We start from the raw sequence: 12,471 nt of genomic DNA on the forward strand, positions 1-12,471 counted from the left end.
TTTGCTTACAACAGAGAACACACTATACAATTACATTGTGGGTAATCTAGGTTAAAAGTCAGCCTGTGTTTGTTGGCCTCTGTCTGGAGAAGAGAGGCACAAAATATTCTCACACAGGTGTTTTGGCATGAAAATCATTGTAAAAGTGAAATGCAGTTCTCGTAACATCCACATGCTTTTGATTTCACTGCTGCTTTGGTTCCCCCGAGGCCCTCACTAAAAGGCTTTAAGTATGCACATGCATCTAAGCAGCTTGTTTTATTTATATATGGTATAGGGGTGGGAAATGGTTATTAAATTCTTCTTCTAAACCCAAAGAGAACAAAGACACTGTGAAGCATTAGACACCACGTCGTGCTTTTGGCGTTGCTACACAGTTGATGGCTCACCAGAGGTCCACCAATGAGAGAGGGGGCTCTGTAGCACACCCACGCTGTTCTGATCTGCTGGAGGTATGCTGAAGGCGTGGACAGATTATCAGAGGTTGGGCCAGAGGGGCACAAAGATGCAAAAGCCTTCAACTCACACGGGAGAAAGATCTCCAGATTCACATCTCTTTGGGATTTTTTCACTGCCCCGTGCGCATTTTCAAAGACTTTGTCGATGCGCTTCTTTGGATCTGTTTTGTGTCAACACGCTTTCACTCCCACTTCATCATGCTTGATAAGAAGCATTGTCATGTTTTAATGCACTGGGTCCCCCCTCTAGTGTGATTTCTCAACTTGCAGCGCAGCATCTTTGTTGGCATGTCTGCAGTGAATACATCACAAGATTTTTGATCAAGAAGACACAAGTTTGTGTTCCTGCATAGGGCTCGTGCTGTATTTTCATTTTTTACATTTTGTTTTAGTAGCTGTTTGGTTTGGTTTTGGAAAACGTCGCTGTTAGGGTTAAAATGCCCCTTTTTACACAAGATGTGTTAGAAGGAACACTTCTCCTGTTTGCAAAAAGCTCTGTTTTGTCAACTCCACAACAATAACCGCTGGGGTAATGATGCCACAAGCAGAAAACACCTGGCTGAGATCAGACTTATACCAGTACCACTGCCAAAGTAGTTTAAAATGTGAATATGAAATAAAAAAGAAAAGATCATTTATACAAGCAGAAATATTTAGAATTTAAAGTGATTTGATTTATTGATGTAGACGATTTATTGATCTTGAAATAGGAAACATCAAGTAGGTTAATGTATTTTTAAGCTCATAATACATTTATAAGTATACATTTATTATGAATTGTATATTTTATTCTGTGTTTTACAAATGATTTTTCTTCTTAGTGACAATCTGAATGCCTTTTCTGCCTCCTAGTGCTGGACATGGACAGGGCTGGCATTAGGAGTACACTGGCTTGTGACCAGTTTCATTAATTAGTCATTAAAAATTAAACGTAATCTAGGTAACTGAACCATAAATTCACACCTAGAAAATGAATATTTAACTTATGAAATATGTACTCCAGTATTTAAAGCCAGTACTTGTAGTGTTTACCATAAAGACGGAGCGACCTCTACTAACAAAACATGGCACCAGGTAGCCTATGATTAAAAAATTATTATTGTGGCACGCAAGGCTTCACAGAAGTGATGTTTCCCCACAAGCACACGTCTCTCCATCTGGATATTTAAAAGGTTAAGTCCAACCAAATTACCAACACTCACTTCCACGCTGACATAACATGTTTTCATTGGATTCATTCCCCTGCCTCGATCCGTACTGTCTGACTGCGTGATTGTTCATTTCCCAACTAAAGTCATGACTCAATGGGCTGGTTTTCCCCTGCCCTCATTTTTGTTCACTTTTATTTGAAGCACAAACTTACAGCAAGACGTTTAGCTGTATATTGTAAAGATTCTGAATATACTTTTTTAATTATTTTGGTAACATTTTTATATTAATTCAATAAGGTCGATCATAATTTTTTTATTTAACCTTCTAGGGGAAAAACTCTTGAGATTAAAAGTCTCTTACAAGAATGTCCTGATCAGGACGGACAGCAGTATGATCATATGTTGCATAAAATAATAACACATGCATCCAAATCCATACACCAGTTAATGAGTCTAATATGCTGTTTTAAATGTCACTGTTTGGCTGAAGTGTGAGGAAACTCTGGTGTTTTCCTAAAAATCTATTGTCTTGAATGGTAATTCATACCTAACCCTGTTATCACCGCGTAAATAAAACACTCTGCCGTGCAGCCAGCTCTTCTGTAAAGGGATGTGGATGATCTGTTCTCCTTCTCCTCGCTCACTCAGAGCTGGGGTAAACATCAGTCTCCGCCCTCGAACCTCCAGCCAATCGTACTTGAATATTCAAATAAGCCACCAATAAAGATGACCTGTAGCGGCAACTGTGACAGACCATAAGCAACTTCACTCCTCAGCTCCAGCTTCACACCACTTTCTGACCTGTCCAACATCAACTGGATCTACAACTGCTCCACCAGCATCCAGCAACATTTCGAAGAAACACATCAATAAGATGGGAAAACAAAATATCTGCTTTTTAACTGCTTGGATAATTTTGGGAAAAATCTTTGCAACTTTTTCTTCAGAGCTTGAATCCAACACCACCGCTTTTGGTAAGTGGCTGAGATACTTTTTATTTATCTTAAATTATTATTATCATATTACCCCGATGTTGCTCTGTTTAAGTAAATGGATGCAGGTTAATTAATGCGCGCTGCACCGTGTTGACCGGTAATAACCTGGTAATAAGCGGACGGAGTTTAGGTCTTTAGCTCCATGTGTGACTGCGGCCAAGAGGCTTTTGTCCGAGGAAAGAGTAAAGCAGAAGGCATCAACACAGGAAAAACTAAAAGCAAAAAATATTCGCACATTTATTTTCGCAGTTTTATTATAAAACATGAAAAATATTAGAGTAGAAAAACACGATGCTCATATTTAATTAAGTTACAACGCAAATTCAGTTTCATAGTCTGTCTCATAGGGAAAAAGTTATTATTGTTTACTTTACAAGATCCAGTTTTATTTCCGGAAAATCCACATTCTTCATTTTTTCACGAAACTTTCAAAACTTGTGCTGGTGGGAATCCAGGAGACAAAAGGGGGCGACACCGCCACGCTTTACACTCCTACTGCTCCACCGCTCACAATGCTTTATGCATCAGCAGTCCGAGGCGTAAGAATGATGCTGATTCACTTAATTAAAAAAACTATGTCACCGTATTGTTTTGAAGAGTTTTCCGTCATTATTGAAAAGCTGCATTTAACTGAAACTTAATAACAGCGTAAAAAAGTGTCTTTGTCTCACCTGTCAACAGACACCCGCTTTTCTGTCATATCATAACAATCCAGCACTGCTTGTTTGTGTGTGTTGTAACAGCAAACACCACAGTCACCATTGATCAACTGCTGAATACCACTGAATGGCTCACCGACTTCACCGACATCGTGTCCAAGTTCTCCCTGCGCACCGCAGACACCCCGGATGATGACATGTGTTACATAGTACCTGGGATCCCGGAAACCATCAAGGAGTGCAACTTTAATCCAGAAACACAGACCTTCATTGTGATACACGGCTGGACGGTATGTCACACTGAGCACACTTGACAGCCATGTTTTGCTCTTTGCAAATGACAGAAATACTTTGTTCTGATGTTGAAAAACCAAACCTACCAATTGTACTATTATTTTTGGGGCAGAATTGTAAACTTAATACAAAGCTACACTTGTAAGAGGAAACAGGCTGGGTAAGGAATGATAGGAAGTCCATGCATTTTCTGTTTTAATGTGATTTATGGCCAGTCAGGCAGCAAAATTTGAACCTGATGATGCTTTGGCTGTTCTCCAACAACAGGACACAGAGCGAGGGCTAAGGCAAGAATAAATCATGCCATACTGCAGTTGAGCTCACACTAGCTTTGTGTGTTCCTGTAGGTAACAGGGATGTTTGAGAGCTGGGTGCCCAAGCTGGTGTCTGCTCTGTATGACCGTGTACCCACTGCTAATGTGATTGTGGTGGACTGGCTGTCCCGAGCCAACCAGCACTACCCGACCTCTGCCGCCTACACCAAACTAGTGGGTCGTGACGTCGCCAAGTTTGTTACCTGGATACAAGTGAGTGCTCTCACAGAAAAGCAGCGGTTGACAACTAACTTAACACATTTTTTTTTCTTTTTGGACGCCCATATTACCACAGCGCTGACTTGTCGTCAGTGTGCTGCCAGAGAAAGTTGCTTTACATGATGTAATGTTTTGTACCCTGTGGTGCTGCTGCGGATATGTTTTCCTACTGATTATGATTTTAAATGCCAATAAAAATATTTTATGACCGCGTTTGTGGCTCACAACAGCGTCTCCTAACAAGGCTTAGTGGAGCGCAGCTTTGGTTTGAACAAGGCTAAAAGGGGAACTGGCGTGAAGAATTTGTTTACATGAAGCTTGCAAAGATTTGGCAAACCCCAAATTACATAAAATGATCCCCTTTTTTGGAGGATTTCCAAAATTCTGTGAACATTTGGAAAAGCTATAACCTACAGATAGTTTCGATCCCTCTTGCAAGTCTGCAGGATTCTCTACAAACTGTTTTAAGGGAGTGTAATATGTTCTTCTGACGCATTTCTTACCTTTCAGAACGAGCTGCAGTTGCCCTGGGACAGAGTTCATCTGCTGGGTTATAGTCTGGGAGCGCATGTTGCTGGAATTGCCGGAGACCTTACCAACCACAAAATCAGCCGGATCACAGGTAAGAGCATTAAGATATCAAATGGATTATTATCTGCTCACATTATAGATTTATTAGCACAATGGGTCAGTGTTGCCCTCTGTTCCGACTGACAGCACAGTCTCACACAACTGCATCATTACAGTTAGGATTGTGTAAGGTGTTTTAGCTGTAAGCACTGTGACCTGTTTTCAGATACCATTAAATACTAAATATAGTGTAAGTGCCTGTGTGTTAACATACCATACCATATGTATGAGTATTTTTTTCCAGTGCCGTTCTTAAAAGCACCTCGGCATGCCAGTAAAACATAATCTGGGCATGCATGTGTATCTACATCTACTGAGCTCCTGCCAGCTAGTGGCTCCAGGTTTTTTTTGCCACTATGACGTTGCTCCAGCTTTGAAATCCGTCTGACCTGCCAAGAATAATATGTGCAGCTCTGTTAGTAAATCTATCTATAAAAGTGATCGCTTTCTTCTAGTACATCCAAATCTATCCATATTTTCTTTGTTGTGACACAGTAAAAAAAACGCAAATCCCTCTTTTTCTCCAGGTCTGGATCCCGCCGGCCCCACGTTCGAGCACGCGGATGAACAGAGCACACTGTCCCGAGGCGATGCCCAGTTTGTGGATGTCCTGCACACCAACACCAGGGGCTCCCCGGACCGCAGTATTGGCATCCAGAGACCAGTGGGTCACATAGATATTTACCCCAACGGAGGCACCTTCCAGCCAGGCTGCGACATCCAGAACACTTTGATGGGAATTGCATTAGAAGGAATCAAAGGCCTCCAAAGTATGACATACAAACCCTCCTTGCTTTTTGCTCTTGACTGCACTTTTACAAATATTCACTTTGAAGCACTTTGTTTAGGTTTGATTTGATTACTGATGATAACACACAGCCAAATACAAATATAACCTGGATTCATAACAGCACATGCAGCATCACATAATCTTTGCTCTTCAACACCAAGAGTGAGTGTTTATGTTCAGTATAATGAGCAAAAACAGAAGATAATGGTGATCGGTTAAATTGTATAAACGATCAGTTTAACGAATGTCTGTAACAGTTCTTGTAAGTTTACGTGGCATCAACAGACACTGACTGTATAAAAGCTTTCAGGGCCGCAGTTAAAGCGTGTTTGCCTCCAGTCATAACAGACTTGCACTGTGACAGAGATTAAAGTACCTCCTGATGTTCTGCCCCCTCAGCTGTTGTACTTTAACAGAGCAGAGCAGAATTAAGTGGGAAATGGCTTGTGGGTCAGCATGTGTTAAAAAAACAGTAAAAGTCCAACACGAGGAAGTAATTTTCCATGTTTGCGTGACGTTACCTGGGCGATGTGCAGAAACCTTACACGTTCTTTGCTCTCTGTTTCGCAGATATGGACCAGCTTGTCAAATGCTCCCACGAGCGCTCCATCCACCTGTTCATCGACTCTCTGCTGAACATCGAGCAGCAGAGCGTGGCCTTCCGATGCAACTCCAAAGACACCTTCAACAAGGGAATGTGCCTCAGCTGCAGGAAGAACCGCTGCAACAAGATCGGCTACAACGTGAAAAAAGTCCGCACGGCCCGCAGCACAACGATGTACCTCAAGACTCGTGGAACGATGCCTTTCAAAGGTAAAAACCAGAAAAAAGGATGTGCACGTGAAAAGATTTGAGTATCTGTCAGTGATATTAAAGTAGAATGAATGGATGCTCCCTGCAGTGCAAAAGAGATTAAATTTAACATTTAACAGCTGAAGAAAATTCCAGCTGGTTTTATGTACTTTATGGAGGATTATAATGATTTAAGCCATTCACATACTTTATTAAAGTAATCCTCAGTCTATGAGCTACTGTTCTGTGGTGTTCTTAGTGTGCATGTGGTTTCCTGAAGCTGGAATTACTGGTAGTACTGGTAGTGTTGCTGTGCACAATTTGTGGACCAGGAAAGATGACTTACTGCAACGACACGTGTACAAAAAGTATCACGCACTCAGAAGGTTACGAGAAGGTGTCATGGGTGTTTCCTTTATCTGGAGGGGATGTTAAGGAAAAGTGAGACCAGTGGACACCAGCAATGGAAAAGTTTATTGACACAAGCCAACAGTGTTATTGTTAGAAACTTTGTGTGGACAGCTTAGCATGTTTTGTAGATACATAGGGTCTCCAACATGGATCAAGCCTCATTCGCCACTCAGTGACTTTTTTCAACAAAGATCTTGATTGAATTTTTCCTCTAATCTGGTACACGTCTTGAGCCGTGTCTGGGAATCTGGCTGTTAGTCATTTATGTGGCTTTGCAAATGAAACCAGCCAGGATTTACCGCAAATCCGTGTTTTAAATGCCAGTCTGTAAAGGTCACACTGAGATAGAGAAAGGTCCAGGTTACATAAGCTTTTCTAGTGATAAACAAACTTGGAGCAGTCAAATAAGAGAAGTGGGCTAATCTCTAACAACTGGATCCCCCCTTCTTACAGTTTTCCACTACCAGGTGAAGGCACATTTCTTCAGCCAGAACAAGCAGAGCTTCACGGAGCAGCCAATGAAGATTTCCCTGTATGGAACAAATGGAGAGAAGGAAGATATTCCTTTTGTTCTGTGAGTACATTAAACAGCATACATATTTACTTTTATAACTTTAAAACCAAGTTTGCAAAGACGTGCACATGTAGATTACAAGAAAAGGTAGACAAATCTAACAATCCGTGTAGAGAACCTTCAAATCTGAGCAGCTTCTCTTGTCTTAACCTTGCAGACCAGCCCTGAACAGTAACACCACTCAATCCTTCCTCATCACCACCGACACGGATATCGGAGACCTGATGATCGTGAAGCTGCGCTGGGAGCGGGATGCGTACATCAGCTGGTCAAACTGGTGGGGCAACACCAAGTTCAACATCCGAAAACTTCGCATCAAGTGTGGAGAGACTCAGTCCAAGTAAGTTCAGACCTGCTGACATTTATGCACTGCAGTCTTGTGACGGAAAAATAATCATTTAGGATGTTAATAATGTTTTTTTTTCTCTGTGTGTATTCAGGGTGATCTTTAATGCAAAGGACGGAGAGTTTGTTGACCTCACCCGGGGAGGAGAGAACGCCGTCTTTGTCAAGTCAAAGGAAGACAAACAGAGCCGTAAAGAAAAACTGTAAGTTAAAGACAGTGAAACATTTTCTACTTTAAATAAAATCTTTAAGTGTTTGCCTAAATGTAAAAAGTAGATTTATCTTGTTAGAGAGATGTAGAGAACTCAATTTTCCCCATACCTGATAAATTGGAGGAAGTGGAAAAATGAGTAAATCAAACCTGAACCACAGAAATAGATCATTAAACTTTAATTAACAGTTACAAATGTATTAGAAAGAGTTTTAGGCAGAGACATTGGGCAGTTCAGGGGAGATTGAGCAGGTTTAGACATGCAAAGAGGAGAATTACTGGATGTATTAAGAGGGGAGGAGTTACCAGGCAAGATGAAAGGAGGACGGCCCGAAGATGTTTGTGGATATGCATGACAGAGGAAAGTGTGGAGGCCAGGAGGAGATGAAATCTGAAAACAAGAGCAACAAGAATAAAACAATTATCACATTTGAATCCTATAGATAGCATTCTTTAGGTCCTGCGAGCTTTGTTTTCGTATTATCAAAGACAAGATGTCTCATTCTACTCTTCTTCTTCCCAGGGCGCACAAGCTTAAAACGAAGGGCAGCCTTTTTGGGCAGCAGGAAGCTTGAAGTTGCACTCAAACACCCACCGCGCGTATCATCTGTCCCTTCACACGTAGCCAAAGATGGGCAGCACACAGCAACGCTGGGAAAGCCTTCGCAAATAACTGGACACATATGAGATTTGCTGTGTTTTTTTCTTCTTCTCCTGCTCTTGTATTTACTGAACTTCCCGTGCAACCAACTTAACCTCATCCACAGTGCTAGAAATCACGCTGCTGTAGCATGTTTCTTCTTGATGATGTGCTGACATTTTTAAGTAGCTGAACTGCTTTGTAATCATTATTTTTGCTTTTTGTATCCTATATGTACTGTTTATACCGACTTTGATATACTTTGACAGAAGCGATGTGTTTTCTGAGCCTTTGTGAACTTGGATTATTATTGATGTTTAAATAATCCAGAGTGATAGGCATAATTTTGGCACATCTTTGTTGGTTTTTATGTTTTTTAAATGTCCAAAGTGATTATTTTCTGCCCAACATTTGTCTTTACTTAACCACTAATTGCCAACAATCAACAGGGACCAAAGAAGCATTTACAATCTACTGAATGGAGAATCACAGTGGTCTTTGTAAATACCTTAATCAGTATCTTTTCAAATATGAGCTACATGGTAATATCTGATCTTTTGAAGTCTTGCTTGATCTTTGATTTTATTGGTTATTGTGTCACTGGTCACTTTAAAAGGCTCTCCGCCCCTCGAAGCAGTTCAGATGTTAAGGTCATCGAGGTTGCACTCCAATAAGGATATGCATTTTTTTTTAGTTTTGGTAAACTGATCAAATTTTAAAGGATAAGTGCGCCTCTCGGTCAACAGCATCTCACCTGAAACAGTTTACCTCATTTCACTCAATTATAGCCATATACTAAAAGGTCAAACATTACAAAAAAATCACCCAAGCCTTTATGATTTGTGATGGACTGACATAAACGACAGCCATAATACATCTCAAGATTACTTCACCTTGTATTTATTGATTGTACATTTATATATTTGTATATAAAGCTGTAATATATTTTGGCAGGCTCCCGTTGTCATCTCTATTTTTTTACAATTCAAGCGGTTTGTGTTTTTGTGGGCGAGACCTTGGAAGGATCGATCAAATTGGTCCCAGTTCTAGCTGTTGATGGAACCACTACTTTGAGCATGTGCAGATGCTGGTTAGGTAGGGGTCAACAGCCCTTGCTATCAAAAGAACAGAGCCTTATAATGAAGGCTACATGTATCAGCATCACTCATACATATAAATAATGCAGCAAATGTGTTCTGGTACCAGTTCTCAAGAACAAGGAGTGATGTGCAGATCTGTGGCGATGCCGATGAGCCACATCATGAAGATATGGGGAAGAGCTGTTGAAGCTAGGTTAAGACGAAGGGTGATGATTATTGAGGAGCAGTGCAGCGCAGATGCAATGTTTGCTTTCAGAGTGTTGATGGAGAAGGTTAGATAGGGCGCCAAGATGACGCCCTATCTAACCTCTGAGACTCTGAGAGGTTGAGAAATAAGTATATCAGAGTGACCACTCAGGTTGGGCAGTGTGAAGACAAAGTTAGAGCAGCAAAACTGAGATGGATTGGATTGGAGAGAAGGAATGGTGGAGATCCTGGATGAAGGATGTTGAATATGGCGCTGTCAGGCAGGAGGAAATGAGGAAGACTCCAGAGAAGATTTGTGGATGTAGTGAGAGGGGAATGGCATTACAGAGGATGGTGAAACTGAGGCAGAAGAAGAAGCTAACGTTACATTTTCATTCCAGTAAAGCTTCTGCATGTGTGGCATTCATGAAATGATAAAACTGAAATCGTGAATGTTAGTGAAGACAAGGAAAAAAATATCTTGCTGTGAAAAGAGCTAGAAAAATATTCTGGCCACTTTGAGTGCTACCTGTGATTATACAAATAAATTAAATTAAATATAGATTACTTTGATAATAAATTAAAAGTATAGCAACCGAGAATGCTGGAGATACACTCATGCTCTCTACTTGCTGACTTGCAGTTTTATGGCCTGGTACTTGATTGTATTTGTGGAGAGAGCCATGCTTGTACATTTTCAAACAATTTCAGTTTAGTTTGACTGAGAATGCGTGCTCGGATATTTTAATAAATGATACTTTCAGCTTCCCACGTGTTACCATTTCCTGAGCAGCCGCTAAAACGGTTTCGACCACTGATACAGTTCTTAAAACTGCTTTTGCTCTTTTCATTAAAAGTACACTCCATAGCTAGGAGGACTCAAGCCATATAGGTGCATAAATCAGTGCTCACCACAGTACTGTAAAATTAAGGATAAGGTGCCAGGCAACAGATGATGTTGCCTGGCAACAGATGATGATTTACCCTAAAGAAGAATTGTTTATGTAAACACTCTTTTTTTACTACCCTTGTGTATAAAGACTGTAATATTACTTAAAAGTAACAGCTTTCCCGCACGGGTCCACAGCAGGCACACCTGTAACGCACACCTCAGCCCCACTCCACACTGTGGACTTCGGTGCTGGGGCCTCACATGTGTCTCCTCCGAGGCTCAAACTGGGGAACTTTCACAGAATATGAAAACAACATATTCTGTTGGTTGGGACTCTCCACCCTCAAATGGGCCTCAAATGGGTGTGCCCAAGCAGGGCCCACAGCAGTTTTTTCCCCTTTGAGGCTCCACGTGGGTTTTCTATGGGTAAGTACACTGTGGACCATGTAGTAGTCCCAAAGGCCCAAAATGCTGTATGCCCTGTGTAGACACATCCACTTGAACCTGAATAGGTGTGGGTTTGCTGTGCCCCCACAGCCCCACAGCTCACCTAAACCTAAACTTTCCTAAAAAGAGGAAAGCTGTTGTGCAACATTTGGAGTCTGGACCGGGATAATGAAATGAGATGTGGATGTTTTTTTATATTCTAGTTGTTTAAACTCTCAAAGCACAATCTGAATGTCAGCTGACGGCTGTTTTAGTTTTAAAGTTGATCAGGTCATGGCGTGATTTAATCTTCCAAACAAAACAACAAAAATTCCCCCGACTTTGTTTGTAATGTTTCATTTTCTATAATTCTGATACTCTGAAAATGCCTGATCCAATGTGAGGGGACTGTAGAAATCAGTATTTTCTTCTTTTGGCAGTGTCACTGGGGAATAACAGGATTTCTAACCTTCAGCCAAAGAGTTTCTTAGAGTCCGTTTCCCATTATTCATAAAGTATCACTAACATCATTGCTCATTTACTTTTCTGGGACACAAAGAAGGTTAAAGAGTTGTAACAGAACTTGGTGTGAGTAAGTGTAAGGTCAAGGTACAGGAAAGCATTTTTGTCCTTGTGGTCACTGTGGAAACTTTCCCTCATGACTTTCTGTTGCTGGTGAACAAGTGTTGTTGAAGCCACAAAGATGACTTTTACATTTTTCCTGCTGCCCTCTCCAATCTGAAACTAGTGCTCAGGAAAAACGCTGCATGTATAAATGGTAACAAATTAACTATTCATATTTTTGCTTGGTTTAAAGCTGTTGCTGTCTTTTATAAGCCTAAAAAACACAAAGTTTTACTCTGTTCGTCTTTTTTTGTGTGATTTTCTCATATGCAACATGTGCCATTCCTAGAAATCAGCTTGGGAAATAATCTTGGAAGTACATAAAATTAAAGACATTCTGTTGTCTCCAAACTTTAAGGAGGAATTACTGTTTGCCCATTTTTCATCTCAGCTGGAACCAACAAATCTTGGCTGTGGTCCGGCATGTTCTTCACTGCCCTTTAGTCACCAGGGGACGAGTGCTTCCCCTGAAAAGGCTGCAGAGGCAGGAGTGGAAAAACAAATGCAGTCACTGTTTTTCAAGGAAAATCCAATCATATTCAAAGAAGAATAAAAAGTAATGAAGCCAGCTGTTTTGTTGCAATACCAACATCTGGAGAGTGTGTGCAAAAGGAAGAAGAGGAGTGGAGCTTTTATTACACAGTATGGCCTGCACCTCATGTAACAGAGCAAAAATGAAGATGTTATGTAAAATATTTCTGTGTAGGTTCTCGGTCATCCAGGTCACAGTTGTCTTTTAAGTGTTTTGGAGACATTTACC

At 40.9% G+C, this 12,471-nt stretch overlaps 1 protein-coding gene across 1 annotated transcript; it reads left to right on the plus strand.

Annotated features, from left to right (window-relative positions):
• The first annotated feature begins 2,358 nt into the window (after positions 1 to 2,358).
• lpla (lipoprotein lipase a) lies at positions 2,359 to 9,439 on the plus strand. Its single transcript, XM_026158778.2, has 10 exons — positions 2,359 to 2,583; positions 3,348 to 3,553; positions 3,905 to 4,084; positions 4,601 to 4,712; positions 5,248 to 5,490; positions 6,081 to 6,323; positions 7,167 to 7,287; positions 7,445 to 7,627; positions 7,728 to 7,835; positions 8,367 to 9,439. Exons 1-10 carry the CDS (start codon positions 2,484 to 2,486, stop codon positions 8,416 to 8,418), a joined length of 1,548 nt encoding a protein of 515 aa, XP_026014563.2. The 5' UTR covers positions 2,359 to 2,483; the 3' UTR covers positions 8,419 to 9,439.
• The last annotated feature ends 3,032 nt before the right edge of the window (positions 9,440 to 12,471 follow it).

Source organism: Astatotilapia calliptera, chromosome 23 (assembly GCF_964374335.1).
Source record: "Astatotilapia calliptera chromosome 23, fAstCal68.1, whole genome shotgun sequence".
Lineage (NCBI taxonomy): Eukaryota > Metazoa > Chordata > Actinopteri > Cichliformes > Cichlidae > Astatotilapia > Astatotilapia calliptera.

Bases quoted from the DNA above. Each gene is read 5' to 3' on its own strand.
- lpla (XM_026158778.2), top strand. From the start codon at position 2,484: ATGGGAAAACAAAATATCTGCTTTTTAACTGCTTGGATAATTTTGGGA. The intron at 2,584-3,347 runs GTAAGTGGCTGA...GTGTTGTAACAG, and splicing joins ATCCAACACCACCGCTTTTG to CAAACACCACAGTCACCATT. The intron at 7,836-8,366 runs GTAAGTTAAAGA...TCTTCTTCCCAG, and splicing joins CAGAGCCGTAAAGAAAAACT to GGCGCACAAGCTTAAAACGA.